Source organism: Truncatella angustata (assembly GCF_020726525.1).
Source record: "Truncatella angustata strain MPI-SDFR-AT-0073 chromosome Unknown BKA67scaffold_6, whole genome shotgun sequence".
Classification (NCBI taxonomy): Eukaryota; Fungi; Ascomycota; class Sordariomycetes; order Amphisphaeriales; family Sporocadaceae; genus Truncatella; species Truncatella angustata.
Genome location: NW_025763386.1, coordinates 16,180 through 41,946, shown reverse-complemented (window position 1 = coordinate 41,946; position 25,767 = coordinate 16,180). Strand labels below are relative to the sequence as shown.

Below are 25,767 nucleotides of genomic sequence, written 5' to 3'. Positions count from 1 at the left end.
ATAATAGCTTCACGACACAACTGTCTTCTTGGAAGTCGCTTGGGATTTTTCGAGTATCCTTGGCGCTAGATCAGGACGGTGTATTGTAGCGTAGAATACCCCGGCTGTATGTTAGAAGTGTCAGGTCTTTTACTAAGCCTGCGTGATACAAAGTAATCGCGCAGAGGTATCCGGTCATCGGCCTAAACCGGGATTTGCAGCAAGCCTATGCTGAGGTTTCGGCCATAAATCCCCGACCGGGCTCTGCATGAACCAAATGCCGAACAACTACCTCGAGCTTAAAGCTGTGGAGTGGCAGCGCGGGCCAACGCTGAATTCGATATGATGGTATCTTTGAAGCTACGTTAGTGCCTTCGTCGCCTTATCATCGTGACGAAGAGGCACCCAGGTCATCTAGCCCAAGCGTGGCTTCGATAGTCCAACAATTTACTTAGGTGAACAGATCGCATCTCCAGACAGGCTGACCCGTCCAACTTCTTATCCACGCCAAGTTTGACTCACGTTGGTGCCAGATAGTTTTCGAGCTCGGGATTCATTCTGGCCAATTTCCCTTATCTTTTGTGGAGTGGTCGCAACTTCTGAGAAAAGACCTAGATGCTCGCAATGGTGGATAAAAACTACAATATATATTGTGCTGTCCAGCAGCTCACCTGAGATTCTTCCACAGCCAATTGCCATCGTAAAGCATCCTTATCTGAGTTTGAAAATGAAAATTCTTGCGAAAGCACAAGTCATTATCGTGCTGCATGTACTGGCAGTTTGCGGCAGCACAGGATGCGGTCTCTCCGGAGCATATGCCGCGATCGATCCAGAATCTTTCAAAGTCGGTGCCGTGCGACAACCTCCGGTCAACTTTGCCCTCCCGATTGGTCTGAACAAGACTTGGGTTGATTTGGATCTGAACGCGACAATTGATCAAGCTGTCGAAACTATTCAACAGGCTAAGGCTGATGGTGTTGCATTTTTGGCATTCCCTGAGCTCTACTTCCCCGGATACCCTGTCGTGAGTTCCTCTAGCCCAGTACGCATGGATTAAATGGCGCCTAACCAAACATCATCAGGCCATCAATACCGGTTACAACCCTAGCCAGATCGCACAATACGTGAGCCAGTCTTTTTCTGTCGACGATGCGCGTTTTCAGAAACTAGTCAAGGCGTTTCAGGACCAGGGGATCTATGGTACATTTGGGTTCTCGGAGCTCGCAGACGACAAGATCTTTATGGGACAAGTGTTGATTGGCCCCGATGGATCAATTTTGCATCATCGTCGCAAGCTACGACCCTCTGGCACTGAACGCTATATATGGTCGGACGGAGACATATCTGGCTTGGTCGTCACCCCGACCCCTCATGGTCGTATAGGCATGCTCGAGTGCTGGGAGCATTTCCACGTAGGTCTCTCGTGAGCCTGGTGATAACGTGATCAAATACTGACCTGATTAGCCCACTATGACCTTCGTCATGCAGGCTCAACTCGAAAACATACATGTTGCGGCATTCCCGTAAGTTTGACGAGTGATAATATAATATCTAGTCCTGACATATTCTAGTTATGCACCGGATTTTGGTGTCGACCCGCAGGCTTGGGAATCTGCCGAAGTAGGCGCTGCAGCAGCTCGCGCCTACGCGGTAAGCAGTGGTGCATATGTGATCATGCCATCTATCGGCACAGCAGCCATCTTCAGCAATGGTGGCGGAACTATGAGCTTGATTAACGCAACCGATTCCCCCGAAATCAATTACATTACTGCAACGATTAATACTACCACATTTTCGAGCGCAACATACGATACCGACGGGGAACAAAGTTGGGCGGCTTTACAACAAATAGTCGCTGAATTTCCATCTTACATCCCAAAAGTAGCAAGCGCGTACTTTGAAAAGAAAGTCATACCGCTCGAATCTATCACTGTATAAAAGGAATTAATATAATAGCATTACCAGTTTAATATATAGGGATTATACTTTTCGCCGTATAAATTTAAACACTTATAGTTTACCAACGATCTTATTAAGCGAGGAAATAACTGAGCATAGCTAATGCAGGGACGCTGCTAATTTCATTGTAGAATTCGTCCGGATGAGATATACTCTATATCTTCTTCGGAGCGCACCAAGCCCAGTCGTAATTAGAAACTATCGAAATCATGTTACAGTTATTGTGGTTGCAGCAGTACCAGATAAATCGTACAAGCGAAATTGGCACTAGACAAGTTTTGAAGATAATGCAGTCGAAACGGCCATGTTTAGATGGCTTTCCTCTTTCCATATCATTACTTGGAATATAGTCTCGGCTACAAGCATAGAAAACACCGTGTGTTCCCAGAAATGTATGTTGGAGCAAGATATTGGCCACAAGGTCGACGGGGATCTCATCGACGACATTGCCTCCAAGGGATGGTCTATTCGCCGTGGGCATTACAACCGTCTCGCCGGTGAGAGAAAGTAAGCCTGAGAAGAAGGTGTCAAGAGGTATGGATCTGGATGGCCCGTATATTCGAAATGGCTGATCGATGGCTGGTCCGATGCTAGTAAGACGGACGATAAGCAGCGGAAGCTTCGGGAACTTAGAGCTAAGTAAAACCTCCGTAAGGTGTTTGGCACGCGCATAAGGCCATAAGTAGCCGGACCAGTTATCGTTCGAGCCTTTGAAGATATCCTGCAAAACCTTGCCTAGGTCTACGATCGGAAACAATTACTCTTGTACAAGCCCGTTCGGGAGACATAAACAGGCATAGCCACTTAAGATCTGAACAAAGCTAAAAGATTGACGAATTACTCTGCCATACGTGCAAGCTCTAGGGATTGTAGAACGTTCTCTAGCATAGCTTAACGAAAACTTGATTTCAGGTTGATATTGGCTGTAGCATGGATGACCACCGTGACTTCTACTACCAATCTCTCGAATGATGTATCATCGAGGTCGAAGTTGCATTGCATCATGTTACCACTGGCTAACATTGCATCCGCGTGCTGCCGCATGTTTCTGCTCCATTTGACGTTGCATTATCTGCTCCACCACGCACAAGGACGAAGACTCTGTGAACTCGCAGTAAGGTAGTGAGTTTAAAGAGAACGCACCCTCCAAGACTTCTTGTAGCGCCTGTGAGAAGAACGGCATAATTACTGTAAAAGAAGTTTTTCGATATGTCGATGACGTTGCTTTAGACTTAAAGACGTGTTAATATGTCTAGAGATATAGATGAATATAGTAGCATGAGCAATCTTAAATAGTTGTTGTGTCTAAGTAAGAATAGGGGAACATGCCCAGACAAAGATTGAGCTTCGTGGATTTGACATTGTTTGAGTATAATGAGCCGTCACCCGGTCAGGCAATGTTTGAAAAGTATTCGTAGTGCTGGTAGAATAAGTGTCGGAATTGGATAGAATCCCAAAATAAACAGAATTGATCATAGGGTCTTCTTTGTGTAGAAGAAACAACGAATCGTGAATTAAACATGTGTGGCAATATGGATGACTATAGATGGCCACCGTGTACGGGGAGCACTCCGTACACTAAGGGGACGAGCTCGTGGATCACCGAACTTGGGAAGCGTGACTGAGCCAGTGGGTATATGCCCACTTTCTGTACACCGATATTCTCTTTTGTAGACTCATACTTCTATATACTACTTGACGGTACCTATACTATCATTTAACGCTTAGAGCTTTACACTTGCGACCCCACGCTCATGAAAGCACCGTATTCACTATCCTATGCTCGATTAGAGTTAGGCTCTTCCTTTCAGTGTATCACACCAGACCTTCACTACAACAGTCTTCTATACCAACTGTAGAAACTGTCATAATATGTTTTAGTGTAAGACACATGGCAAAGTTATGTCAGCTAAGTAATGACTGTTTGATTAAGCACTAGGTAATTCCCGTCCATGTGAGTAGAAGCCAATTTCGTCCTCAACCAGAAGTAAACTTACGAGTAACTAAAGTACCACGATGGCTGAGAACAAACCATTCCTAGCCATAGAAGTATATGCTCGCATCCGTCCATCTCTTACAGTTCTAACTCATGATATACTATTTGGAGCATGAATGAATTTACGAGAGCGTGGTTCCAGTCCATGATCGGGAAAAAGCACTTAGAGTGTATTTCGAGATGGAAGCCACAATTGGATCGTTTGTGCTCGAGGAAGAGAGCAGTGGAATGAAAATAAGGGGTTGATCTTGATACTGTTTGCGTGAAACTTCTGCAACACTGCCCTTGGTGACTGACTGTATAACAGAATCTTCTTGTTCCCATTGTGTCATCATTCTTTCGTGTGCTTCCACTCTCAACATCCATCATGGCCCAAACTCGAGCCCAACGCAATCTGACGGCTAACATGACTGCTCCAGGTTTTCGAGCATATTCTCTTGGCCAACCGACATAAAGGCGACGTTGTTGGCCACATATCCTCTCCATTGCGACATAAACTAACCGTGCCCACCCACTTTCGCACGCACCCCCTTTTGCACGCCGATTTACCGACGTTTCCTCAAACACACTGATAGATAGATATAACAACTGCCAGCCATAACACCATAGAATCAATTCAAATAAACTATCTCTAGGTTATTTACGTGTCCGCTTTCGCGTATAAGGTTGTATTTCGAGGAATGAGTTAATAGGGACTTGTTCATTGCGTTATAGCTCAGGCATCGTCCTTTTCAGCTTGTCCTGCGCTGGTCTGATCTCTGCAACACTAGCAAAGACCTTATTCGGGTCTTTTCTAATTGTTTAACGTTTATCAGGCTTGTGATTATCTAGTTCAGCTTGCAAATCGAGGTTTGCTTGACGTGTTGTTACTAGTTCTACGAGCGCTATGTCAAGCGACTTAGCACATTTCCTAAGCAACTCCCTAGAAGTTTGCGAATGATTAATGGTAACGTCCCTAATTTGAAGTCGAAGGTCCTTACTATTATAAGGAGTAAACAGACCAATTTTAGCGAGATCTTACTCGTTTTGTGGTGTTGTAAGTTAAGTGTTGAGTAAAGGTGGGAAGAACTTAGGGTTACCTAACACCATTAATTTATTTAAGGGGTAAATACCCGTTTTGGCCTAGCCGCTTTCGATAATTTGTTTCGTAAAAGCCAGGGTATAAGCTTTATTATAAGCTTTAAGCATTCGTTGCTTATTAACGAGGCTAAATAGCCTGGATACCACGGTATAGGCTTATTAGCCTATAATAATAGGACTTTAATGAAAAGAAGACCGTCTTGTTAAGTGGTTAGAGCGTTTCGCTTGTGTTTGCTAGTAAGTATATTAAGGCAATCCTCTTCTTGAATGTCCTTAGCATGAACCCGGGTGTAACATGAGTACTATGGCCATCGAGGAGGAGCATCCTCCATAGGTTTGGGCAGCCTAGGGACTCTTATAGTCTGGTTTCTGGCTCGAAGACCTCTAACAACCATGATAGCGCCACTACTAAGTTGGTCCAGCCCTTAAGGGTCGCTATATACTTAGCTTCCTGTTATTCTAGACTGGGAGAGCGGCGTTTGTTTGGTGATAGTGAACACGGTCAGCCGCATGTTCGAGGAATGGTTGTAGGCCACAAAATGCTGGCATGGCTCCTAAAATAGTTAATGCCGGAGTACCTACGCACCCAGGAGTTAGTTGGGAGGCACAATTTGTAGTCAAGAGAGCTGACATACTAAATAAATCACCTCTCCTCATAAAAGGCGTCTCGAGTCTCTACCTGACCGAATCCAGTTTATGCGGGAACGGAGGTGCACACACCGGTAATAGCCCCGTTCAGCATCCATGGACGTTCTTGTGTAACCATAAAACAGGGCTCTCCGCGACTATGCAGTTGGGCGCAAGCTTGACATCTGGCTGCCTGATGTATTCCTGCTGCGCCTTCTTGACAAAATCTGACATCAATCTCTGTTCCAATTTTCCTGGTCTTCTCGTCTATCAGCTACGCTCCCTTGTCAATATGGCCGGCACCTATGTCTACCAGAATTTGAGTGACACATCAACACTTCGATTAATCAGGATACTTCCAGTTCTGGTAAATGACTGCATCGCTTGCGAGATTGTTTACGGGAATGTAAAGTTTGATTCAAGAACAAATGTCTACTTCGAAACCGCTGCACCCCTCTGATGAAGAGTATTCTGACAAGACGAATACAATTTATCACGCGCTGTCATACTGCTGGGGGGATCCAACACATACGAGAACGATCTATCTGGGTGATGAAGGCGGCGAAACATTTCCATGCGGATTGCACGAGAGTTTGTGGCAATTACTCAATGTCGTCTTTGAGAAGAAGCTGTGTGATTGGCTTTTCTGGACGGATCTGCTATGTTTGAACCAGAAAAACAAGGCCGAGATAGCCCATCAAATACCAAACATGCGCGGAATTTACTCAGCTGCAGAAACAGTCATCGTATGGCTTGGGTGGGATGAGAAGGGGACACGTGTGCTTGAAATCATTCGGAATCTTCCAAAGCGGGAAATGGTATCCGGGACAAATACTATGATCCCAGGCATAGCTGAAATACGAACAGAAACACTCCAGCGTATTTGTGAGGTTTTAGAGGCGGTTCAGCATTTTATGGGACTGCCTTATTGGAAGCGAGTTTGGGTTTTACCAGAATTTGCATCAGCTAAAGAGCCTATTATATGGAATGGGCACGATATGATAAAATTGGAGGATCTTGATCATATACTTCGGCCTTGCTTTGGTGGTCGTCAATTAGACAAATATTTCTGGTTTCCAATGTGGTAGGTCATTAACGACTTACGGCATCCTGACTCCGAGCAAACATTGTGGCGCCTGGTGATGAAATTTGGGCGTTTTGAAAGCAGTCTAGTCGTTGACAAAGTTTACAGTCTTTTGGGCCTGGTAGAACGCCATGGTGATGGAAGTCATCCTGCAGACTATATCGAGGTCAACTACAGCAAAACGTCACTGGATGTGTTTTTTGACACAATCTTCGAAGGGAACCTCCCATTTGGCATTGGCTACACGTTAAGTTTAGAAATTTTCAACGATCTTTTTCTAGATAGAGAAGACCAAGTCAAACAAAGGCGCTCTGGAATTAGATCTGCTTTGGAAGAGTACGCGATAAGTTCCGTTGTTTCTGCCAGACATGCGGGATTTGCAGACATAGCTATTCGTGTCGTCGATGCAATCAAATGTTATTGTTTGCATTTCGCAGAATGTCTGATGGCACTCCTTTTTGAATTTACTACAACGGGCAAACAGCCCTCGTCTATTCCTCCTGTGCAGCAGGCGGCGGTCGTGGCATGTGGACTTGTATCGTTGGAATCGGGAGGAAATTTGGAAAAGACCGAGGAGCCTTGTATTGAAACGGAAGAGCTTTCGCCGTGGCGATGTCTCCATCCCATCAGCGAGGAGAATTCGACTAGTGCTGTCAAATACGATCCAGAATGTCCCATACGAGACAATGTCCAGTTACGAACCGAGCTCCTTCCTACAGCTTACACGAGATGTTGTCCATCTTGCGATGCTTCGGTCATGGCATTTGCAGTCCCAGAGAGCGGCTTCTATCTCTTCATCTCGTTTGACGCCTCATTGGAATCGGACGAAGGTGTCCTGACACTTCAGCTAGAGTCGCCCATGGAAAGGAGTCCGGATACGTGAGGGGTTTGTAAGACAAGATAATGGCTTGTGTCTTACGTGTTAAAGTTTAGGGGTCCTTTGGCAAACCAAACCACCAAAAAGAAAACATAATCGAGATGCCCAAAAGCTTCGTGCTATAATGTCACAAGGGACACACCACTTACTTAACGCTTGGTACTAGCAGCAGGATAACTTCGTGGAATGTGTGCATTCTGGCAAAGTCGGACACCGAAATCCTTCCAGCGCACTCTGATTATCAACACAATCCATAATAACAAATATTTATTTCAACTGATGTACTATCATTTCAGGCTAAACAAACGGTAATTGCCAATATTCCCGCTGAGTACAAACACCACAGGTGATTCTGGGGGCTTTGAGGAAGCACCTGCCCCCTGGGGTCGAATCGCTTATGTATGGTTCCTGACGAAAACGGCTTTGGTCATGAAGGTGGGGGCAGCTTTACCCCTAACCGATAGCTTGCTGTGTTCAGTATACATCAGAGGCCGTTCAATTCGACCAGGAAAGGGCAGCCCGGAAGCTCTATGAAGACATCACAGTCAAGCATTAAATAAAAGATTTTCGTAACGAAAGATATTATATATATTAATAATCATTTAGAATATATTGCTCCGCTCTTTAGCGAGGACCCTTTGCCTTATCGTAACAAAAAAACGATTCTGCTAAAATGCCAACTGCCACGCCGGCGCCACCTTTAAAATGTCCGCTAGCGCGTCAATACTATCAATCAGCCTCTGTTTCCTCGCCTTCGCCTCAGCCTCGCTCTGCGAATCGTTATCGTCAGGCGCGGCCGCGTCCCTCGCAGCCTGGTCCGCCCACTGCGTCTGCATCCGCGGCAATATATCGTTCAGCACCTTGTTCGACTTGGTCACCGCCAGCAGCATCTTGCCCGTCATAAAAGTGTCCCAGCGCTCCTTCAGCCCCAACGGCGCCCAGGGCGTCCAGCCTGCTTGCTTGGGATTGGCTGGCAGGATCTCCGTGTCGAGCCGTCGCAACACCTCGCCCACTCGCGCCTTTTGGTCCCGCAGGATGGATAGGACGAGGGGATCGTTATGGTAGAAGCGCGAGCCAAGGATGGCACGCATGGACTTCATCATCTTCTCGGCGCCACCGATCTCAGTGATCAAGCCCGAGTAGTTGGGGTCGTCCTGGTTGACGGTGCTAGTAGGGTCGTTGGGGTCACCACCGATCCATTTCTTGAAATCGATGATTTGGATTTGGTTAAATTTAGTGGTCAAACCGGCCCAAGCGCTTGACTTGGGCGGGGCGTTGATGGTGGTGTCGAGGCGGACGTACTCCTCCTTTTTCCACGTCTTGGTGGGGAACTGGCCGCCGATGTGATTATAGGGAGTGAGGGGGGAACCATCCCCAGCAGCAGTATCGAGATTCGGAATTGCGACAGGCTGGATGTTCCAGAGCGCAGTGACGAGCGCGCAGAAATTGATTGGCTTGGGGTTGGCGACGCCAGGGTTGGGGTTGGGGAAGGGCCCGATGTTCTGGTCGAGTTCGTCGAAGAATTGTTTGATGAGCTGGAACTCGAGAACATGCTCGGCTTCGTACTTGGAGTTGGCGGTGTCGGCGTCTAGGGGGGCGCCGAACTCGTAGTCGTCACAGTCAGTGGTGCGGAAGCCGTAGGTTGGGTTGTTCCAGCCTTTGGCTTCGGTGTCTGACGGGTATTGGAAGGTGACTGTTTTACCGCAAATGGTGGTGCTTTTGGTGGCCCGCTTTTCGAGTTCATTTCTGAGAGAGATAGCCCGTCTCCCAACGATTGCGTTACCGTCGCCGTCGTCGGAGTCCCAGGCGTATCCGATCTTAGAGCAGACCGTGCCCGGTCCAGCGCTGTCATCGGATTCGGGCGGGCAGAAATAGCTGCCTACCGGTACGCTGAGTACTGGACCCCAGACGGCCGCTCGTTTGACCAGGCCATGGCTACCATTGGCATGGCCACGGCTACCGTGAGTATGGGTATGGCTACCATGGCTATGGCTACGGCTACCATGTGTATGGCTATGGCTACTGGTGATGTTGCTGCCGATAGTGAGGTAATCCAGATCACGCTTGGTCGGGAGGGGTCCTAGTCCGGGACATGTGCCGCCCTCGAAGATGGGCTTGTTATAAGCGGGCGTGATGGGCACCTCGATCCCTGGCCATTTGAAGATGGCAGGTGCCTTGGCGCGCGCGAACAGGCGCGCGCCAACGTCGAGTCCCCATGTAAAGGGACAAGTGTCCTTGGTGGAAATACCGGCGCCCATCTTGATCATCACGCTGGCCTCGCCTACTACGGCCGCGGCGGCCGGGTCAACATTCCAGCGTTTATCGAAGCGCACGCCAAACTCCGCTGCCGCCGAGATTTTGGCCGTCACGTCGCCGAGAGCCTGGACGCCGGCGTAGAAGCTTGGCTGGTCCAGGTCTTTGTCGTCGCCATTGCGCTTGAGATCCGGGTCGCCGTCACCGATTTCCTTGGGCGTGTAGTTGCTGTCGCCATTGTCGGGAACGACTTGGCGGACCTCCCAGTTAGCGAACTCGAGGCGCGTTTCTACCTTGCCCGCCAGGGTGAGCGACGCGTCGATGCTGCCCTCTACCGTCAGCTGTGGGCCGATCACTGCGATTCCCGGTATGGCGAAGGAGGCGCCTGGGAAAGGGATGTTCACGATGACGTCCCCTTTATGATACGAAAATTTGGCGACGGCTTCGAGGGTCAGAACGCCGGTGATCTCGCCCTTGTTGTAGAAGGTCAGATAGCTTTGGGAAAGGTCGAGAGGCAAGGCCAGCTTTGTAACGATCAAGGTAAACCCGAAACTGGTATGGATATTTACTTTCAGGAGGGCCTGGGCGAGGAGATGGCCCTCGTAGTCGACGCCATCACGGTTGCATTGCCAGGTCTCGTCAATCAACTTCGCGGTTAGAGTATCTTCATAGTTGTAAGTGAACTCGCGTTTGATTTCCGGGCGGACGATCCGGGCAAGCCAGGCGAGGACGTCTGAGCCAAACCAGCGCTCCTCAAGGTCACGGCGCGAGAGGGCCCCGAAATGGTAGTCGTCGCGAAATTCTTCCTCCAGCCAGCGGACGTGGTTACCCCCAGTGTCGGCGATGGAGCGTTTGATTTTCTTCTTGCTGGTTGCAGACGCCGAGACGACCGTGTCCCAGTAGTCGTCCTGGTTGCTGAAGTCGATGCGCATCTGGGTGTCGCCAAGGTCTCGGGGCACGCGCCTGAAGTCATAATCGAATGTCAAATCATAGACAATAGGCGTGCGGTCGGAGAGGTGCTTGAGGTGGCGGGGAAGAAGGATCTTTTTCTGGTCAAAGACGGGGGCCATGTCTTTTGCGATAGCGTATTTTCCGGGGCCACACCCGGCAGGCATCTGCAAAATGGTGCCAGGGACGCCATGGCCGAGACCGATCTTGTGGCAGTTGCTGTCCTCGGAGAGATCTGTGCATACCATCTGCACCGTATGAGGGCCTTCTTCGCCGATGGCGGAGTCACAGCCGGAGAAGATGTCCCAGTGGGAGCCGTCGCGCTTGTCAAGAGAGACCTGCAACTCCTCAGGCGAGGCGAGCACGACGAATTGGAAGGCCGCGTCGTTGGGGTCGTGCTGTGAGTCCGAGTCATTGTCCGTTTCGAGGGTGAAGTCGGTGTCGACACTATCGCCTGCCGGGGGGTGCTCGAAGAGATTCCCCAAGGGCACAGGCAGAAACAAGGGGTCGTCGGCAGGCTCGCAGCAAAAGGTGCGCACGCGAGATAACTGAGCGCCGCACGTCTCGCCACCGCCGAAATAGCTGTCGGTCAACTGGGCGTTTGTCATGTCCGGGCAGTGGCCATCGAAGCAGCTACCGGGTTCGCCGTACCAGTCGCAGTTCTTCCATTTCGGGATATCTTCCTTGGGGCAGCAGTAATACTTGTCTGTATCGAGGTCGAGGGCGTCGAGCACCTCGAGGAGCACTTCTCCTGTCAGAGCGGCGAGAGGGTACGCGCGCCCTACGACGCGGAGGATGACCTTGGCCACATCTTCCAAGATGGTCAGCACGGTGCCTGAGAAGGTGAGTGGCAAGTCATCGCCGTTGCAGGCGGCGCCGACACCTCCCCAGTAGCAGCTGTTCTCCTCGGCGAGCGGGCTCTTGCAGCAGTAGGCCTTGTTGCCGTCCCAGCACCCATCGCCGTCGCCCCACTTGTTCATCTCCATCATGACCTCATCGTCATGGCAGTGGCCATTGCACCAGTTGGAGGTCTCGCCGCCGCGCCAGGTGCACTCTTTAGGGTCCGGAGCCCCAGATAGCGGGCAGCAGAGCTTGCTACGCATATCGTCGTCACCGCAGGGTTGATCGGTGATTTTAACGTCGCCAGCGTCGCAGTTCCCATCACAAGACGTGATGTAGCAGTGCTTATCGGAAGATTGCCAGTCGCCCTCGTCGGCGGCCGCGCCCAAGTCGCCTAGCTTCTTAGGCGAAATGACGGCCTGCAGTGCCGACAGATGCTCATCATCCTGATCGATGGCCCAGATGAGGAAGCCGCCCAGCCCTAAATCCTTGGCCAGATCCTTCTTCTGGGTGAAGGTGTCGGCATCGTCGTACGATACCCACTGGTCGCTGTTCCACGTGATGTATTTTACGCCGGCTGTCTTGTCATGTATGGGCTTGATCTTTTTGGCATCAATAACGGCCATGATCTCGCGGTAGCTTAAGATGCCCGACTCGCCGCTGCAGCCGCCTTTGGTGGCGCCGCCCTTGAAATTGCACCCTGGTTTGCTGCACGAAGGATCCTGCAGCTGAAAGGCGCGGCCATAGAATCCGAGGCCCATATTGAGCTTGTTGGCGGGGACGTCGTTGCGCCAGAAGAGGTCAAAAGCCTGCGTCATCTCGGTGAGGTTGGTGTGCCCGTAAATGTGCTGGCCAATTGGGTTCTTGCCGTCCCAGACGCCGTGCAGGTCGTAGGACATGACATTTACGAAATCCACGTGGTCTACGGCCTTGAGGTCAAAGTGGCGCAGGTACCAGTATGAGGTGGGTACTGTGAAGGAAACGACGTACTTGACGGGCTGCTTCTTGTTGGCGTCGTCGAGCTCCTTGAGGAAAGTGACAAAGTTGGCACCGTCGGTGTCGATACCGCCCCGGTCATCAGCGCCTGGGTACTCCCAGTCAAAGTCGACACCGTCGAAGGCGTACTCGCGCAGGAAGCTGAATAGATTGTCAATGAAGGTCTCGCGAGTCCGCGCTGAGCCCACCATATCGCTAAACACCTTCTGGGTTGGTCCCGGGTCGTTGAAGGTCCATCCACCAATGGCGATGACTGTCTTCAGGGCGGGATTCTTCTTCTTGAGATTCGTGAAATCGGAGAGTAGGGACCCGGGGATGCCATCCATGGGTGCGATACTATACGTGTCCAGGGTAATGGACGCAAACGAAAAGTACAGGTGGGTCAGGGAGCTGACGGGGATATCTTTGAGCCCCATGCCCTGGCACGCGCTGTCGGCTCGCCAGGCCTCATAGTAGCCGATGACGCGGTCCTGCGAGTCGGCCTTGTGTTTGGGAGCGGGCTGGTTGCAATTGGACTGGCAGCCGCCGGTAGCGCCATGATCCTCGGCGTCGCAGTAATCGTCCGTCATGCCGCAGAAGCCCCATTTGCCGCAGCATACGTTCAATGGGCATTTCTGGCCGGGCACTTTGGCGTTTTTACCGCACTCAGCCTTGGCGTCACAGTTGGACCAACACACGTCGTTGGGCGAGATGCCCGACGTGCCGCACGCCTCCTCGCCGTAGTTGCACTGCAGCGAGGCCTTTGGGCAGCAGGCTGAGTTGGCGCAAGGTCGATCCGGCCCGCACGTATAGTCGTCGACCGTGGCTCGGCCGCCCAGCAAAGACGACGTGTGCACAGCGCCGAGAGCGGGGTGACTGTAGTCGCCATCCCGACACAGCGGCAGCTCATATTCGCGCCTGACCTTGGCTGAGTAGTCAAGGGGTCTACAGTGATCGGGAGTTAGACCAGGTACATCTCTCAGGATGGAGCGTATGGCACTTACAAAACGGGATTCCGACACGATGTCGGCACATCAGTAACTGCAGCACGATCTGCACCAGGCAATCCCATGACGAGCCTCTGCCACCAAAGAAGAGCGAGGTCAATAGAGTACCGCATGGCTGTGACGATTATGCCTGCTTCTAATGCTGTACCTGCCTACGATCTGCAGGAAAGCAAGCTGCCGCCTCATCTTGTATATAAAAAAGGGAGGGGAGCCGTCGACGTCACGTTCACCGGAATCACTGCTGCTGTGCCGCACCGAGGCTTCTACTCCATGACTCGGAGGCAGTCCTCCATAGCTCCACAACATACGCTCGATCAGGCAAGCGAGCTTAGAAATGTATGAACATGAAAATTGCATATACTATTTAAAGGTGCAATATTATGTAGGAAAGCAATTTCGCTCTGCAGGAACCCGCAGGTACCTCACCCGATAATGCACGAAGGATCCTAATTTGCCCCTTGCACTTGGCGTTGTATTAATACCGCAGATTGATTGGCGGCGCGAGGAATTAGAGTTACATTCAAGGTTACTATGGATTACCTCGCTTAGTCTATTTGGATTAGACTATTGGATCGATCATAAGGCCTGATCTGGTCAATTATCCGAAAAGCTAACTGTGCCGCCGACTTAACGGCCCACAATACGCTGCAATGTAACCGGCGATGATCTGATGTTCCATGTAGCGGCGTTGGGGGCTAAATGATGCTCCACAACTTGTTCAAGAAAGAAGACTCTTGTGATGCCGCCTTCAACCACCACATGAAGAGGCCCCTCTCTTCCTGATAGCAGTTGTTCCAGCTGACTTTCGAAGTTCCAAAGCACGCCGCCATCGAGCGATCCAAACCTTCATGATGCAGACCTTCCTCGTTGACCTGCTTATAGTAGCATCAACAGCATCTGCTACGGTGCTGCTCTACGCGGACAGTCTTCCCTCGACACTCACCTCAGAATGCACCACTGCGCTGACCGTGGACGTCACAGCCTGCGACCCGCTGGTGAGGGACCTTCGTCCTGACGTCTTCTACCCGCCCGCATCACTGTCGCGCATTTGTACCACCGATTGCTCATCCGCCATTGAAACATGGCGGTCATCTGTACAGTCCGGGTGCGGCAATCAGACCATCTCGGCGGACCTTGAGGTCGAGGCCGCGGCTGTCTACATTCCTGGCGCGCTGCAATACTATTTCCAGAATGCTTGCCTGCAGGACGATTCGGGGCGCTACTGCGGTCCTATCGCGGCCTTGGCTGCGGCCTTCTCAGATCCCGGCATCAGCCCTTTCAACTACATCAGCAACACCACGGACCAGGTGCGGCCCGACGATTGCGATGCGTGCCTTGCCGAGCGGTTGCGGCTGCGTGAGGGGTCGCCGTACTTTGACGGGCCTATTGTGGCCAGTCAGTCGTTATACGAGAGCATGACGGCGAGTTGCGGCATCGTGGGACGCTCGGTCGTAACAACGACCATCAACTATTTCACGGCGGCGCCCGCTCCCACGGCCAAGGTGTGCCAGGGGTCAACCTACACAATCCAAGCCTCGGACGACTGCTATACCATATCCAAGAACCAGGGCGTCGGCACCGACTGGCTGCTGGTCGACAACGACCTGGAGGCTTTCTGCACCAATTTCCCCGCCGCTGGCACCTCTCTGTGCATCACTAACCAATGCACCACTGTCACCGTCCCAACCAATACGACGTGTGAGATCATGGCGGCGGCGGCCAACATTACCGAGACGCAGCTCAAGGCCTGGAATCCGTCTATAAGCTATGGATGCGCAAACCTTCCCAAGATGAACGGCTCCGAAGTCTGCGTCGACGCTCCCGGCCGCAAATTCGTGGCCCCTACCGACACCTCCTCGCTGCCCCCTCAAACTCCCACCACTACGGCTCCCACGCCCACTGATGTAGCAGACGGCTCCGGCGGTGCCGACAAACCTTGCGGGAGATGGTATTCTGTTCAAACCGGTGACTATTGCAACCTGGTTGCCCTCAAATTCGGCATTACCCTCTCCGACTTCCTCTTTCTCAATCCGGCCGTTAATACCAACTGCACAAACCTCTTCGCCTTGGAGTCTTACTGCGTCGCCGCAGTGGGCGATATCAACACCTATACAGGCCGCCCCGGTTTCGCCTCTGTAACTCTTGATCCCTCGGCGCCCTTCACAGGAATCCCCTACACCGATCGCCCCGACGCCACCAACTCTCCTTACACACGGATATACACGGCCCTCCCCGAGGCCACAGGCACACGCGACGACTGCGTGCACTACTTTAACGGGGACGACTACCAGTACGACCTCGCCGGCTCCCCTTACGCCAGCAATTGCGAACTCGCCGCGGTAACCTACGACGTCGACCTTGACACGTTTGCCTCATGGAACTCTGGCCTCGGCAACGTATCAGATCCGGCATGTGCATTTGTCAAGGGTGTCCGCTACTGCGGCTCGTGGTACCTGGAACAGGCAAATCAAGAAGTCGCCACAGCTACAACGACCGCAACCGACGACCCGTCAAACACATCCCCGACGCCACCGGGACCCACCATGTCAGGCTCACCCGCAGATTGCAACGAGTGGGCCATTGTCACGGACGGTCTAAGCTGCACAGACATGGCCTCTCAAGCCGGCATCTCTCTCGATCAATGGCTGGCCTGGAACCCGGCCGTCTCTTCAGACTGCCTGACCAACTACTGGCTCGACGAGGCCTACTGTATTGGTGTCTCGGGCGACGGCACAACGACCACGGGGCCCACCACCACCACAGTCAGCACCGGTTCCACCACCTCAGAGGCGACACCGCCCGGCCCAACCATGACGGGATCGCCCACGGACTGCAACAAGTGGTCCCTCGTCACGGACGGTCTCACGTGCACAGACATGGCCGCTCAAGCGGGCATTTCCCTCGAGCAATGGCTGGCATGGAATCCGGCTGTGAGTTCCGATTGTCTGACTAATTACTGGCTGGGTGAGGCGTATTGTGTCGGTATTTCTGGTGAATCTACCACGCCGACGACGACGGCGACGATGCCTTCGGGGACGACTAAACCTACGCCTCCTGCACCTACCATGTCAGGGGAGCCAGACAACTGCAATAAGTGGGCTGTCGTGACTGACGGTGTGAGCTGTACGGATATGGCGAGTCAGGCGGGGCTTTCATTGAGCCAATTTTTGGCCTGGAACCCGGCTGTGAGCAGCGATTGTACGACGAATTATTGGTTAGGGGAGGCGTATTGCGTTGGTGTTAGTGGCTAGTAGATGTGGCGGCAATGAATTCATGCTGCTGGCTGGTGACACATTTTCAGTTGCTTTAATAATTTGACCCGTATTAATAATCCAGGATCGGTATAAGGGAAGAATGTCTTTGTTCGTGCTTGCCGGTAGCTGTGAGCGCAATTAATCGATTTTTATTGGTGAAAGAAAAAACAAAAGTGGCCCATGTTCTAGCTGTCTACCCTGTTGATTCTATAATCTTATAAGATAAAAACAAGTGGATCCAGCTCTCTTTCTTCTACAAACTCGAAAGCTTCCCACTCCATGTTCTCGCTGTCAACTCCCACAAGATGCTCAAACGCTCTCATGATTTCGTCGCTTGGCCTCCAGTCCTCACCGACCTGCCACGTCACTTTTCCTTTCCCATCTCCTATAGGCGCATTATATCGCACCCCCCATCGAAACAAAACGGCCCCATCTTCAGCGGAAGCGGGCGCGTCGTCACTGCCTTCATACTCCTGAGTCCGCTCCTCGGAGGGCTGCCACGTAAGCCATGCGAACAGTTCGGCGTCTCGGAGGGTGGGCATATTTTGTCGTTGGATAGAAGAGGCAAATGCCAAAAGCAAAGGGTTAATACGCTCCTTGATAGGGAGCGTACGGAACATGTCGGGCAGGCGGTCGAGGTACATCTCATCCTCGCCCGTGAACTCGTCCTCCTCGCGGGACAACAGTTCGTGCGTCTCATCAATGTCTTCTTGGCCGGGCGGGTAGTGCTCTTCTCTCGTGACAGCGAAACCTATCGGGTGGGGATCTTCGTTTCTCGGGCCCGAAAAGTACCAGCCCCCATCGGGCGCGCAAGGGTGGAATTCTACCTTAAGATGCTGCATATATGGCCATGACAAGGAAGAAGCTGTTACACTATTATCACCACCGTCGTGGAAAAGATTAGGGGTAATGAGCGCGCGGATGTCTAGTTCCTCGAGGCGACTTCCCAGGCTCCGTAGTCCGAGAGACACAGGGTCCATGCCTTCAAACTCGGAGGTCGACGACGACGATGACGACGCACCGACAAGGTTAGGCATTTGCGCCGCTTGGTCCGTATCATCCCCCCTTGGGTTGGGCTTCCAGAACCAGAGACGCGCCTTGGTAAGGGTGGATGGCAACAAAGGCATTAGATGGCGCAAACCCCGCCCGAACTCGGCGCGGGAATCGCGCCAAGGACCTTCCCAGACGCGTAAGAGTCTGCGCAACGCCTGGGATGAGAAGGCAATAGGAAGGCTCTCCCATAGCCAGGGGCAATCGAGCTCGCGAAGGTGCGGGAGGCGGGCGGCGAGTTCGAGGGGCACACGCGGAGAGACGGGCCGCATATGGGCCGTGCTCAACATTGGCTCAAAAGCGTAATTTGGGGCGGAGAAGATACGGAGCTGGGTAACGTGCTGAAGGAGAGGTAGGCTGTCCAGGTTCTGTACGGTGAGGCGGCGGGTGTGGAAGGTGCGATGGAAGCAGTCCGGGTAGATGTCGTAAGACTGATTGATAAGGCGAATGGCAAGCCAAAGGCCTTCGTCTGGGCGGATGAAGTCCAGCTCGTCGGATGATTGTTTGTTAGCTGCGTCTTCAAAGCCATGCAGTGCGTTAAAAAGGGCGTGTACTTGAGCTGAAAAGTGGGCGTTAACGGCTTCAAACAAGGCGAGCGGCTCTCTGCACGCGACGGGCTCGCTAGGCGGATTGAGAAGTAGGGGCATTTCCGCGTCAAAAGGGCACTCGCGCATGCCGACGTAGGAGTGCGGCGAGCGCTTGTTGAAAGCGCGGACATCTTCGAGGAAGGAATTAAGGATGGCATCTTGGGAGGGCGGCGTGGCTAGCACGCGTTGCGAGGCCATGGTGAGAATTATGAGATTCCCGCCGCGACGGCTGAATGGTGTTGTGTGGTTGAGGATAAGCTAACCTACTAAGTAGGCTATAATCGAAATGGATGCAAGAGTCCCGGGTATGTAATATTTGGGGTCTCCAAGCTTTTACATACGCCATCTCGATTCTGGAAGAGGTTTAAGTCAAGTGGGGCTGAGGCTTATACTGTGGTAGTAGGAGCAAAAAAGCACAACGGGGCGCTTGCTCGAAAGCAGGGGTGTTTCTCCATACCTCGACGGTGCGTGAGTATACTTCCTATTTACACCCTCTTGTGTTGTTAGACAATGACTCCAGAGCCCCATCAGACCAAGTGGGCTAGGCTTCTACTGTAGGGCCTTCAATGCCCGTTGGTAGGTACTTGACAATGTTCAGGGGCACGCTAAACCCGCTGTGCCGTAGACTTGGAGCGCGAAGGATTCTCGCCTAATTTGGTGCCGGACGGAAAGCAAGACAGTGAGCAGGTTTGTTAAGAAGGCACTACTTCAGTGTCGCCAAGAACGACAACACTAGTAGGAGCTCTTTTTACCAACTTTTATTTTCAGGCCACGAACCCTTGGGATTTTGTTCACGGTGTTCTGGGACTCACATCTGCGAATACTAGTGTCAAAGGCGAACGGTCTGACGACAATCCGCCTATACTGAGTGTCAACTATTCTTGGACCGTGTCTCAAGTATTCCAGAGCGCACCCATATACCTGATCAGAACCTATTCAACCTCTGCCATCCTTTCCCTCATGAACTCCAAATGCCGTCATGATACCTTGAGCCTGCCCGCCTGGACGCCTGACGGGAGATACCTTCAGTGCTCTAGTTTTGCCAATTGTGAGGCGCGCAACAAAGCTGATTTCGGATCTGGAGAATGAAAGATGAAAATTGTGAGTTACTTCATGGGATTTGATGATCGGAAAGAACTGTCACTTCAAGGGTTGCACTTGGGTCCCGTCCGAGGCGACGTTGACGCTTCTTCAGCTTGGCAAGATTTTGAGCTGTGCCTAGACGGAGACATCGAAGAATCGAAAGAACTAGTGACACTCTATCGTCAAAGGATATCGATAATACTTGACGGCATTTCCCAATGCCCTTCCTTGGGTGGTATGGGAATACAAAGCAGCAGTTCTTGGCGCTTCGGCAAGAGAGCTTGTCAATATCATCAAAAAGGTAGCGAAACTCTACTTTAACAATTATGCCATTGCATTTCTACATTCGCTCGCCTATGTTCCCCGAACAGCCAAGGAGGGCGATAAGATTCTTTGGCTACAAGGATCTCGTGCATCATTCCTTTTCCGCAGGGCACTAGATGATTGTTACCGGCTAGTGGGCGATACTGGTCACTTTCCGCTTTGCTCATTTAAGTCCTCCCATTCAGAAGACGATTATGAAGAGTGGTCCGATTTTAATCAAGATCAGTTCGGTGGTTCTGTATCTCCAGATGTTTGGAATGGCGTCCGTCAACAGCCTTCACTCGTCAATTATCTAGAAACTTTTCGTCTGAAGTGAGCTCGTATAGGACCATAGGTGAGCTTCTCACGTGCTTCTATGACTCTTGAACATGGGATACCACGGTTTGGAGGACACAATTTCAGCCTAGCAATAGACCCACGAAGTTTTACGATATCGTGGTTATACTTGACTACAATATTGTACAGTTAAGGTTTGCAAAATTATGGTTGTGCTTGGCTGTGGTTCGGGTGGAACTTTGTAGCTATGGTAAAGGTGGTGCCGGGGACGGTGCAAACTATAAAGGAATTTATGGCCTAAGTATTGAATGGAACGCTATATCAAGAAACTTGGTTTTGTATGTTTGGTGTACTGTAATGAGTTCGCTATAAGTTTCTAGAAGCTAGCAAAATTGGCTGCCGATTCATTGCGAAGATCAAGACCGATGGATTTAGCTAGGTCGGGCACATTACGACTAATCTAACTACCAGACCGGGCTTGCTACTCGGGACTAAGGATAAAGTTATAGAGAAGCTTGGGCTGTTCAGTATGAGGTGCCACTTTCAAAATGCTAGTTCTGTTGAGCCTATAATACGTACTAACCAGCGGTAATATGGGTGAAGTTGATTGGAAAGGGAGCTAAAGTCCTAATCAGCGGCGAACTATACTGCCCGAGTACTGTTGGATCGGCCGATGATAGTAAAGGGTGTAGTATCACTTCGCATCCATTGTGGATTATGCCCGGAAAGAGAAACTACGAAACAATTTGAAGTTTTTATGCATTTTGGTTAGAACTTATGGTGGTTTGGTATACTATGAGGCCGTGAATTTGAACTAGACCACGAAACACCTGATTGTTCCAAGCTTAAGGGTAAGTCGCATAAGGTTTTCCATGCCGGGTATCACAAACAAATTCTTGACCACACTAAACTCCTCGTGTGCCTTTTTGATAAGTTTTCGCACAGCAAAGCCCCGGCCAGTGTCGTAAACGGCGATACTGCCGTCCATACCAGCTTAAAGGGCGAAGAGGATAGCATCATCATCACTGGGATAAATAAGAACAAGCTTATTCATAAACTCTGGACGACGCTAAATCCTCTCACTCTGTTAGTGGCTCAATTCCAGGAAGCTGTGTGTTTCGAATCATATAATAATGAATACATCGCACCCCTTGTGTGAATATGACATGAGGCAGCAGGATATTGTCGCTCAGGGAATAAGAATGTAAATAAATGTATTCAAACAATAGTTACTTGCTGTGTTTTGCCAAACGCCTTCTACCACGTCCCGTCTCATTATTCTCCTAAACCATGTCAAATTCTAAACCCAATGCGAATGATTGGAAGCGAGCCGCATCTTCTGCCCAACCCGTCATAGCTTGCTCTTCCGTCAAAACTTTGACACAACCATAACCCCATAACTATACTATATCCATAGCATCCTCTAGCAGACATCAGCGGTCTTGAAAAGACCCCAGCCAACATTGTCGAGAGAGTAGCTTTCGAAGTTGAAGGCATTGACATCGACACCACAAGTGTCCCGGCTCTCGAGCCCGCGACGATCCTTGTATCGGTTGTTCAGAGCCGACTCGGCAAACCCATTGGTCTCCTGGTAGTTCTGGATCGTGAGGCCCGAGGCCGCGGCCCACTCGCCGATCCACTGCTGGACATTGTTCAGGGACTGCGCGTTGACGGCGCTCCCGGCTATCTTGAAGTAGAAGCCAAAGTCGGATCGCGTCTCGGTGCGGAACCACCACATGTTCTTGAAGCCCAGGAGCGCCTGGAAGACGGCGTAGCCGCCGTTGTTGGCGCTCATGCGGTTCCCGACGTGCCAGTTCTAGAAATGGCTCGCGACGGACTGCGGAGGTTATTATTAGCTCGGGTTCGGAGTGGCAATCAGATAGACTGAGAAGCTGTAACTTACATTGCTAAGTGCCTTTCCGTTACTAGTTGCCTTACAAGTATGCATTGCGCCGTATACCCTTACAAGTATGCTTTACGCCGTATACCCTTTACGGATTTAAATTCAGTGATAGAAAACCAGCGCTAAGGATTAACCAAGGGTATACGGATTTTCAAAGGATAAGTATACGGATTTACTAGGAAACTAATGTTCCCGTTATCGTAATAAGTTATAATTTTGATAAATGGGTAATTTAACTTACTAGAGTAATAACTGTTTATATAAAGTATTAACCATATATTAACGGTAAGATATACGTTTAAACGCTAATTTCTCTCTTAATAAGATGCCATATTAATATACTTATTATAATTTCTTTATAATTTGTTACGAACGAAGGCCAAGAACCCGGCCTTATGTGGAGACGGACGCCTAGGACGACTAATCACTGCTATATTGTCCTCATTAGATAAAAGAACAGAAACAGGTGGGTCTTAGGACCTCATGATCACGTGACAGGATCTGGGGATCTGGAGCAGATCCATAGATCCAGGATTATCAGTGAAGGAATGAAGGGATATAATAAAGATGGATTTTCTACTCTATATAGACAGTCATTACTTCAGTGATCAATCTAAGCATCTATCTTACCCATAGGTGAAGCTCATGCTTTGACGACTACACTTGTGAATCTCTTTTGCTCAGTATATTCTGAAGGTCTATCTCTATAGTCTTCTCTTGACGGCTAGCATATCTTGTTAGCATAAACCCCCTTGCATTATATTATTTGTGGTTGTGCAACCCGATAGTATAATCGCCACAAGTGGGCGCGGTTTATAGAGGCGAGTGGCTTTTTCACAAGAATATGTCCGAGACGAGGGGTTGTATGAACTGACAGACAGTACTCTAGCTCAGGACCTGCTACAGCGTGGATTGGCACGTGTGCAGCTGGAATGTATATATATACTGATACCTCCAAAACCCTGCGATGTATGGCTCTGGGAGGCGTGGTTTGCCCTAATAAGGGACGGTCCCCACGTTAAATACAATCAATCAATCAATCAATCATGTATAATAGTGGAGATATCCCCAAAGCATACTAACCCAGCCAGTAGGTCGCGCTTCAGTCGCCGAGGATAGGACTCTGAACACTTGGAGAAGTTAACTTCAAGCAGAAATGCTGTACACTAACCACGAACAGTATCATACTGGGATGTCATGAAAGAGAAATGGGTTGAAACGAAAACAAATTAGTCGGTGGGTATGGGCTCGAGTCGGAGTGAGGACGGAAACTTCGGAAACGATTTTGTAGTGTAGTGTTAGTTGCCCTCTAGGGGAATAGCCCGGGCGTAATAAACTTGTGTGTGTGTGTGTGTATATATATAAGTATTGATCTTCTCGGGCGCCAATGTTTTTTGTCCAACAACACTACTACGGACTGCAAAACAATGGACTATAAGGTGCGAGTAACAGTTCAACAGTGTGAAAGTGTTTGGTCCAGCTGTCTAAAGTCCAAAGTCCACTTGCGTCATGACCCCAAAGATTGGCGTGTCATCCCAGATCACTTCTGTAGCACGACTTCAATGAGACCAAGCGCACCCTCATCGCTTATTTTTCGAATTCCATATCGAGGGTCAGCCTCTTTCAGCAACGCTTCAAATTCCTTCTTGGTGCGTTGCTTGGCACCAAAGCTCACCAGCATTACCATGTCCGCCTGGCGCATCTCGCGCTCCCAGTTCAGCGGCAGGGTCCCAGGCTCTGGCAAGACGATGTCGTTGATCAGGAGAGGTGTGCCAGGTGCTGAACCTTCCAGGCCAGGCACTACTGCCCTGAACATTCTCACTACATCGTGGTCGGCCCAGTTATGGGTACACTGGCGGATGAGGTAGGCGGCAGCACCTTTGACGGGTTGAGGTTCGAAGAAGCTCGCCTTCTGAAACGAAATACGGTCGCGAACATCATCGGTCAGCAGCTTCTGGCCTTGGTTCAGCATATCATCCGTCTCATCTTGCACGATGAATTTGAGGTGAGGGTATAGCTATGGAAATTCCAGCAGGTCAGTGCATCGGTACTGTGCGCGTCGGTCGGATTCAACGACTTACTCGGGCCAGTATAATAGAGATGTGACCACTTCCGCCGCCGATATCGATCACGCTGCCGCTGATTTCGGTCCATGGGAAGTAGCTCTTGAGTTCTGTAACACTGTCCTCCACTTTGTTTCCCCAAAAACATCAGCCCGTATTCTAGATACTTCGAAAGGAACGAGGTCATATGAAGGTATCAATTCTTACTTCTACGCCACCCAGCCATGGCTTTGGCGAAACGGCCAGCGTACTCGGGATGCTTTGAATAGTACTCAAATATGGGAACTCCATGGCGAGTATGGAACGGGCAGTGTATACTGTCTGATCTGTAAGGGTCCGCTCTCAGTGAATTGCTGGACTCAATAGCAGCCTTTATCATCTCATCGAAACTATAGGCGGGTGCGTTAGCAAGCTTTCAAGAATGACGCATCGTCATCCCCGGTTCGAATATTTACGAGTAATGCACCATGGATCGCAATTCTTCATCTTGGAGGGCAACAGAGTACGCGTTATGGCAGACGACCCCTGGACTGCGCTCCTGAAATATGCGGTGGGTGATCAACATGCGAATGATCCTGCCAGTTCTATCCTGGTCCAAGCCAGCCTGCTTGGCCAGATCCTCCACCGTAATGCTGCCCTCCGCTGGTATCAGAGTGAAGAAGTTGAAATCCAAGGCGACCTGGAAAGCGGCCAGCTCATAACCTCGCATCAAAAAGTGCCGATAGAACTTCTTGGGACCATCGATAAGCCGTTGTAAGTCTTCGAGAGCAGTCCTGAGGCTGCCCTGGAGCTTGGAGTAATCTCGCGTCGTGGGAGGATCGCCTGATTTGGTTGAATATGTTGGCGCCGCATGATTATTGGCTTGGAGATATTTCGTGATCGCCTTGCTTTGCTCCAAGATATCCTCGGCAAGGCCAAGGATAGATAGGTTATCTGTGCTAGTAGACATGGTGTATAGTTGCGGAGAGGTGCTATTTCGAGTGGCTGTTTCGGTAGTTGCGATCGCTTTTGACATGAAGAAATGAATGTAGGTCATATGAACAAAACATAGTGATAGTATTCTCTCCCTGTAATCTCCTTCGGCTGAACTTGATACTTTTCGCTTGGGAGCTCTATGGATGATGCCGACGTGGGGCTGGTAGTATGCGCCGAGATATTTCGGGGCCCGCCATTTGCAGGCTATCGAATTTGTTTCTTGCTGGCGAAAGGCGACGACCTGGCCGTAAGCCGTGTCCCGTCACTGAAGGATTTCGGATCGGGGATTCCCGTGTCTGGAACGAAAACATTCTCTCACCATTATCCTTAAGTGATAGTGGCATTCTACATGCCAAGGGTTCCCCAACTCGGTGCCGATTATACTGGATATGAAGTGGGGCACTACAGTAACGGGTTTATTACATGGTATGGTAGAATGTCACTCCACATGCCCGATGTCCATAAACGCACGCCGTGCCCCCGGTCGGCCGCAATTTCACGGATTTGAACAAAGCGATAGGGCTTCGCACAAGTGGCCAACCACAACTAAAAGAGCGCAGGGCCATAGATTAATCAGCGATGCATGAAAAGTAGATCCTTGGTTGGCTTGCATAGAACATTTGGAAT

The 25,767-nt window shown here is 50.6% G+C and overlaps 7 protein-coding genes across 7 annotated transcripts; 3 read left to right on the top strand and 4 right to left on the bottom strand.

Moving 5' to 3' along the window:
• Positions 1-706: 706 nt before the first annotated feature.
• BKA67DRAFT_660251 (carbon-nitrogen hydrolase) lies at positions 707-1,917 on the top strand (the record flags this gene model as incomplete). Its single annotated transcript, XM_046107586.1, has 4 exons — positions 707-1,003; positions 1,062-1,391; positions 1,444-1,502; positions 1,551-1,917. 4 exons carry the CDS (start codon positions 707-709, stop codon positions 1,915-1,917), a joined length of 1,053 nt encoding a protein of 350 aa, XP_045955715.1.
• A 4,152-nt stretch (positions 1,918-6,069) lies between these two features.
• BKA67DRAFT_537314 (heterokaryon incompatibility protein-domain-containing protein) lies at positions 6,070-7,608 on the top strand (the record flags this gene model as incomplete). Its single annotated transcript, XM_046100298.1, has 2 exons — positions 6,070-6,725; positions 6,834-7,608. 2 exons carry the CDS (start codon positions 6,070-6,072, stop codon positions 7,606-7,608), a joined length of 1,431 nt encoding a protein of 476 aa, XP_045955714.1.
• A 662-nt stretch (positions 7,609-8,270) lies between these two features.
• BKA67DRAFT_520191 (glycosyl hydrolases family 18-domain-containing protein) lies at positions 8,271-13,738 on the bottom strand (the record flags this gene model as incomplete). Its single annotated transcript, XM_046098157.1, has 3 exons — positions 8,271-9,481; positions 9,605-13,563; positions 13,623-13,738. The coding sequence occupies 3 exons, from the start codon at positions 13,736-13,738 to the stop codon at positions 8,271-8,273; spliced, it is 5,286 nt and encodes a 1,761-aa protein (XP_045955713.1).
• Positions 13,739-14,476: 738 nt separating this feature from the next.
• On the top strand, positions 14,477-16,558 carry BKA67DRAFT_503077 (uncharacterized protein; the record flags this gene model as incomplete). The annotated part of the gene is made up of 2 exons (XM_046097096.1): positions 14,477-14,719; positions 14,816-16,558. Coding segments are annotated over 2 exons (1,986 nt in total), but the record flags the coding sequence as incomplete, so codon positions are not given.
• Positions 16,559-17,000: 442 nt separating this feature from the next.
• Positions 17,001-18,864, bottom strand: BKA67DRAFT_570930 (uncharacterized protein). The gene has a single exon (XM_046103185.1). The coding sequence runs from the start codon at positions 18,712-18,714 to the stop codon at positions 17,095-17,097; it is 1,620 nt and encodes a 539-aa protein (XP_045955711.1). The 5' UTR covers positions 18,715-18,864; the 3' UTR covers positions 17,001-17,094.
• A 2,909-nt stretch (positions 18,865-21,773) lies between these two features.
• BKA67DRAFT_647470 (uncharacterized protein) lies at positions 21,774-22,224 on the bottom strand (the record flags this gene model as incomplete). Its single annotated transcript, XM_046105961.1, has 2 exons — positions 22,103-22,224; positions 21,774-22,036 (listed from the first exon to the last, which is right to left on the bottom strand). A coding segment is annotated over exon 2 (219 nt), but the record flags the coding sequence as incomplete, so codon positions are not given.
• Positions 22,225-23,642: 1,418 nt separating this feature from the next.
• BKA67DRAFT_520428 (S-adenosyl-L-methionine-dependent methyltransferase) lies at positions 23,643-25,114 on the bottom strand (the record flags this gene model as incomplete). The annotated part of the gene is made up of 4 exons (XM_046098182.1): positions 23,643-24,119; positions 24,184-24,293; positions 24,373-24,554; positions 24,621-25,114. 4 exons carry the CDS (start codon positions 25,112-25,114, stop codon positions 23,643-23,645), a joined length of 1,263 nt encoding a protein of 420 aa, XP_045955709.1.
• Between the last annotated feature and the right edge of the window lie 653 nt (positions 25,115-25,767).

What these genes read in the sequence shown, in the direction of transcription:
- BKA67DRAFT_570930 (XM_046103185.1), bottom strand. Translation starts at nt 18,714, where the DNA reads ATGGCCTCGCAACGCGTGCTAGCCACGCCGCCCTCCCAAGATGCCATC.